At 56.9% G+C, this 6,000-nt stretch overlaps 1 protein-coding gene across 5 annotated transcripts in view; it reads right to left on the reverse strand.

The window, feature by feature from the left end:
- Positions 1–781, reverse strand: part of KCNQ4 (potassium voltage-gated channel subfamily Q member 4) — a 52,497-nt gene extending 51,716 nt beyond the window's left edge. For 2 of the 5 annotated variants that reach the window (XM_081306760.1, XM_081306765.1), the window contains exon 1: positions 120–781. In XM_081306760.1, the coding sequence (XP_081162886.1) occupies positions 120–433 (314 nt within the window). In that variant the 5' untranslated portion in view covers positions 434–781. The remainder of the gene's footprint in view (positions 1–119) is intronic. The other 3 variants (XM_081306763.1, XM_081306761.1, XM_081306762.1) reach the window with 2 other exon arrangements.
- Between the last annotated feature and the right edge of the window lie 5,219 nt (positions 782–6,000).

The following is a 6,000-nucleotide window of genomic DNA, read 5'->3' on the forward strand; positions in this document are numbered from 1 at the left end:
GTCGGCCTCGGGTAGAGGGGTAGGAGGCGGAGCCAGGGCGGGCGGGGAGTCCCCAGGGAGCCCGGCTAGTAAAGGGACAGCGCCGGGGCACGCCAAGGGGCGCAGGGTCGTAAACTCACATGAAGACGTGGTAGACGAAGGCCCAGCCGCGGGGCCGCTCCAGCACGTTGTAGACCCAGTTCTGCAGGCGACGGTAGCGCTTGTGCGCCGCGGAGGAGCGCTGGCCACAGGCGGAGCCGGAGCCAGAGCCCTGCCCAGGGAGGGGCGCGCCCGGCGGCAGGGGGCTGCCCAGGAGGCCGAGGCGGCGCGGGGAGCCGCCCCCGCCGGCCTCGCCCTGCTCGCTTTGTACCGCCGTGAGCGCCACCAGCTCGGCGCGGGGGGCGTCCCCGGGCTGGGGGCCCAGGCCGAGGCGGCGCGGGGGGGCCTCGGCCATGGGCGGCGCCGGGCGGGGGGGCCGGGGCCCGGTGCGGTCCGAGGCGGGGGCGCGCTCGGAGCGCTCAGCGGCGCATGGCTCGGACCCGGGGCCGGCGGGCGGCCCGGGCAGGCGCGGGCGGCGGGGGCTAGGGGTCAGACCGGGGCCGCGCCGGGGCCGGGGGCGGGCGCTCGGAGCCTGGGGGCCGCCGGAGCCCGCACTGACCGCCCGCTTCCCCGGCGACTGGGGCGGCTCTTTCCGACTCCAACTCTCTTATTACGCGCTCCATGCCGCTCGGCTTTCCACCTGCCGCCGGCGCGCGCTCACATGTCAGCCTCCCCCGCCCCGCCCCTCCCCCGCCGCCCCCGCCCGCCCCGCCGCCGCCTTCCCAAATCGGGAGGGAGCGAGCCAGCCAGCGAGCGCGGCCAGGCGGAGGGAGGGACCGCGCGCGGAAGGCGCGGGCAAGGCGCGCAGATAGCCGACTCCGTGGCGGGGCCGGACAGCGTGGCGGGGGCAGCGCGTGGGGCCGGGAAGCTGGGCGTGTGCAAGTGGTGTGCACCGGTACGGAAGGCAATGTGGCCCTGAAGGGCGACCTAGGGTTGGGACGCCCGCTGGGTGGTTGTGGAAAGTGGGGCGTGGAGTGTGGAGTTGCGGCTGCGCTCCTGGATGGGGCATGGTGTCCTGTGGAGTTTAGCGTGCCTGAGTGGAGGATTGTCTGCTTGTGTGTGCAGAACGGGTGGCTGCAGGTCCGCGAGGTGATGGGTCGTGGTTACGTGTGAAGATGGCGTGCAGAGTTCGGGCTGCGCTGCGGGAGGTATGCCTGTCGGGTTGTGTCCTTCGCGCATTGTTCAGGGTGTTCAAAGTGCGCCCAGTGCTGAGTGCGCCCCGAAATCAGTTGCAGCTGCTCTGGCTGCTACCTGAAGGGCCTGGTGTCCGAGGGCTACCCAGATATATTGGGCAGTGTGTCTGTTTCCTCACACCTCTGAACTTCCCATCCTCATCATGTAGGAGGAGCCCCCAATTAGCACCCTGTACAGAACAGGAGCCTCCCCTGATGCGCCTACCTGCTCCTCCTAGATCGTGGGAAACCCTCCATTGCCTCACTGCCAGGTCAGGAGACCAAGTTCAGGGCAGGAGACCAAGTTCAGGGCAGATGGGATGTGGAGAGGTAAGCGCTGAGCAAACCTTAGGGGAACGGACACTTCCCTTGCAAAGGCCCCTTAAGATTTGCTTAGATGGGATTCTGATCCCACCCAAAGGAGGGGAGACTCCCAGCGCACCCGCTCTCCACCCAACTGGTTCTTCTTAGTGCCTGACCTCCATCTCCAGCCTGGGTTGGGGGCCTCTCCTTTTAGCCTTCAGGGCCCTGCACAGGGTAGTAATTTGGGTTTCCTGATCATCCTTCCCTTTTTTCTTGTCAAATGCTGGGACCACACCAGCCTCTCCCTCCTCAGGCCCTGCCCCGGGGTGAAGCGCTTCCGCAGCAAACTCATCCCGGTTCCTCCGGGAGGATCTCGGGGGACACAGCCGAGCTGCAGGAGGGGAGAGCGAGGGGGCGGGAAGGCGAGCTCGATTCTCAGCTGTCAGCAAAGGCAGCATTGATCTGCGGAGCGGCCCGTGGGGGAGGGCAGGAGTCAGGGCTGTGGGCGGATTAGGAGGGGGCTGCCAGGACCTGGGGATCGCCAAGCTGTCTTAGCAACCGGTCCAAACCCCAATCACCTAGTGACCCTATTCCCTCTGCCTCCTGGGGTCTGACAGGAATCTCTCCTGCTGCTCTTAGCTCTGGGTGTGTCCAGGGCCAGAATCTGGTGCTCCTGGGCAGGTTATGGCCCTGTCTGCTGACAGCCAGGGAAGGTTTCATAGACCCTACTGTGGATGCAATGCCCAGGCTAGGTTGAGTCATCCCCTATTAAGTTGAAGCCAGCACTCCCCACCCTCACCCAACACACACATGCCACAGATATGTGGCACTGCCTCCCCTGACACTGCTCCCAGCTGTGTCCATCAGGAGCCCAGGAGATGGGACTCAGGTCTGGTTGTGAATGGTGCAAAGGAAAGCAGCTTCCAAAGGCCTGGGGTCTTTTGAGACCCTTTAGTGACAGAAATGGAACTTGAATTCAGGTTGCCCTTATCAGCATCCAGAATATCTAAATTTGGGTCTGTTCTGGGAAGTCTGATCCTGTCTAGCTCAGCATCACCTCTGAATCCTGTGCTCTCTTCCCAAAGAGAACAATATACGTCCTTTCCCCTCATATGGAGCCCTCCCTGCAGGGAGAGGGTCTTTCATCATGTTTCCCAACTTTGAGTTCCAGATTACTCTCTCAAAGGCAGCAGGAAGAGGAAAGAGACTGAAGTCTCAGCTAGAGGGATGGAGGTTAGATCTTAGGAGGCACCTCCATAGGGCACTGAGGCCTGCTTCTCCTGCAGGTGCACTTGTAATAGAGGAACAGGTCCACTCTTACTCAAAAGGGAGAGACTTGAACTCTTCATAAGAGATGGAAGGGATGGGGGAGATGGTTCTAGGAGACACTAGCACAGTTTAGTTAGTGTGTGTGCATGAGAAAGCGGAGGAGGCAGAGGAAAAAGTCCACTTTAGAGAGGACAGGTGGCCACTGTGAGTGTCATCCAGTGGCCTTCCTGCCCCCATCCGGATTCACAGGACATGACTGGGAGGATGGACTTTCCCCATGGCAGCCTCAAGTGACTAAGACACTTTTCTGAGCAAACAGCTGTCCCAGGCTCCCTCAGTTGGCCTTTGCTGGAGGGAGGCAGAGTATGCTGTGGTTTCCCACAGTCCTTCCTCCCCTCTCCCAGCTGTTCCCTTGACCCACCCTCAGCAGCTCCCTTCCCACCCTCAAGGCCATGTCCCTCCCTGGTAACACTATCCAAACTTCTCTGCTCTGCACAGACTCACTGTCCCACCTGCATAGTCCCTCCCCTGCTGTGGGCTTCAGTTTTTCCATCTGTACAAGAAAGGGGCAGAATCCTTGATCTAATTCATCATCGTCCTCATCATGTTTCAAGAGCAAGTATTGATTGAGAGGGAGGGCAGGGAGAGAGAGTGCTCCCATTTCCAACTGTGTGCCACGCCCTGTCCCTTGTGGGACCTAGGGCAGTCCTTTGCATGTGAAAAAGCTGAGGCTCAGAGAGGTTCGGGGACTCACCTAAGGATACACAGCCAGTCAGCAACCCCACAACTGTCTGTGACCTGTGCTTCCCTGTGACTGGCATGTAACTACTGAGCCTGAGTGCTGGGGTCAGTGTTGGGACTGAAGGAACCATACATGGCCAACCCTTGTTCTCCAGGACTCAGTCCTGCCAGAGGGTAAGACTCCCAGGTCTGAAAGGATTGAGATCTGGAAGTAGATGGGACCTGGAGCACTGTTCAATCCTTTTATTGACTTCCACTGTGACCTCAGGTCATTCAAGGGCTCAAATTCCTTCCCTGGAGTGGGTAGGGGTGATTTAAGCAGGGGTTCTCAGACTTCACCAGCAATGGAATGCTTCTTACAGACAGAATCACAAGGGAGCTCCCAAGTGTGTCAAGGCATTCCCACAGAGTCACTCGTTGAGGCGAGGGGGTCTAGGTTCTAGCCAGCTGCCTCCTCCTCCTCCTCCATCCTACACCCCAGGACCACCCTTATATCTCTAAGGGTCACTAGAGGTCCTAAGTCTTCACTAGCAATGGCAGAGCCTTGTAGGGGGAGGGCTTGGAGAAGAAATACAACCAGCAATGCCCGTGGCTACCATCAGTGAAGCCATGCTAAATGCTAAGCCTCCTGCAGGGGGGTGGACCTGCTTAGTCTTTTCCAGCATTCCAACAACGCTGTGGGTTCACACGGTTCACATAGCATTTTACAGTCAAGAAGACTGAATGAAGCTCAGGGAAGAGACTTGCCTAGTCCAGCTCTTGACCCCTGCACTGCAGCGTGTGTGGGTGTGGGGTACTAGGATGGGGAGGATGTTTGAGGTCATAAGAGAGGAAGAACAAGCATGGCCAGGGGCATGCAGGAGGCCTTGAATGCCAGGCTGAAGCATCCGATTTGACCAGATAGGAAAAAGGAAGCTTGGGCAGGGCCTGAGCCTGAGTATGCTACAATGACTGAGGCTCCCCAGAAGCAAACCCAGGAGGGGTGGGGCAGGAGGCACTGGCATGAAGAGAAGTTTAGCAGTGCCAGGGGCAGAAAGAGCCCTGAACCACAAGCCACAGCTTGGCTTCCAATCCTGGCTGGCAGGAGGGCTGAATGTAATAATGCCTGAAAAAGTCACAGATCATGCCGGTGGGTGTACAAATGTGAACGATTCTGTCTACTGCTCTTCAAGTGAGCATTGGTACGGGGGTGCTCTTGGGGTGATGGCATCACATTGTTGCCTCTGAGAATCCTCCTCCTCAGAGAGCAGGAGCCGGTGTGAGGAAGACAGAAGGCCTCCTTCCTTTTCCCTAAGCAGTCCAGAAAGGACAAGAGATTTGGACTGCCCAGTGGATGAGAGGGCTGAAGGGTCCCCGGATGTGAGTGTGCCACTGACCTGCTTCCAGCCTAACCAAGCTGGCCTGGCCAGTCTGCTCAGTCGCAGGAAGTGAAGAGGTCGCAGTGTCGCTGAGCTCAGCGAAAGTTGACCCCCATTGATCTTGAAGGGTTGGAGGGGTCCCACCAGGAGGAGTCAGAGGGAAAGGGATGTGTGGAAATGAAAGTCAGAGCTGTGCCTTTTTGGACACTCCTCCTTTTTGGACACATTCTTGCCCCTTAATCCTACTCCTAGAGACTGTGCTGAAGGCATCAGTACTATGGACCTGCTGATAGGCTCCATGTTCTCAGAGGGCCACTGGGACAGTGGAGCAATTGAAAAATATAGAGGACGGACTGTTCTGAGTGGCAGAGTGTCCACTCAAAAAGAACCTGTATGCTGTCTTGGCAAGAGAAACTTGGATGAGGGCTCAGGAAGGCGATGATGTGAGTGGGAGGGACTAAGTGGCAGCCAGAGGGATTCAGACAAGGGATGATACTTGTTAAGGGAGGGGGATGAGGGCTCAGAAGAGAGGCGAGAGACTCAGTGGCAGGATGAGGAGGCTCCAAGAAAGAAACTTCCAGGTGAAACTTGACTTCAGCTGTCTCAGGCTCCTGGAGGTTCCCTTGTCTCTAATCCAAAGCTTGCCCAAGCACCCTCCTCTTTGAAATATTAAATTAGTGTAAGATACATGATGGATTACTATTATTTTAAAAAGATATCTAAGCTCAAAAGTGAGAATGAGATTTTTTTTTTTTTAAATTGACTTAATGTCTTTACTGGGACCTTCAGGAGGAAAATGAAGACCTGGAGAAGACTCTAGGTCCAACAGCGTATGTGCCTTTTTTTTTTTTTTTAAGAGTGAGAGAGAGAGAGAGAGACAAAGAGAGAGAATTTATATATATATATATATATATATATATATATATATATATATTTAGTTTTCGGCAGACACAACATTTTTATTTGTATGTGGTGCTGAGGATCGAACCAGTCCGCACCACTTGAGCCCCAGCCCCAGAATGAGAATTCTTAAAAAAAAAAAAAAAATTGTTTTTTAGTTGTAGTTGGACACAATGCCC

Source organism: Spermophilus citellus (genome assembly GCF_964194105.1).
Source record: "Spermophilus citellus genome assembly, chromosome: 9".
Lineage (NCBI taxonomy): Eukaryota > Metazoa > Chordata > Mammalia > Rodentia > Sciuridae > Spermophilus > Spermophilus citellus.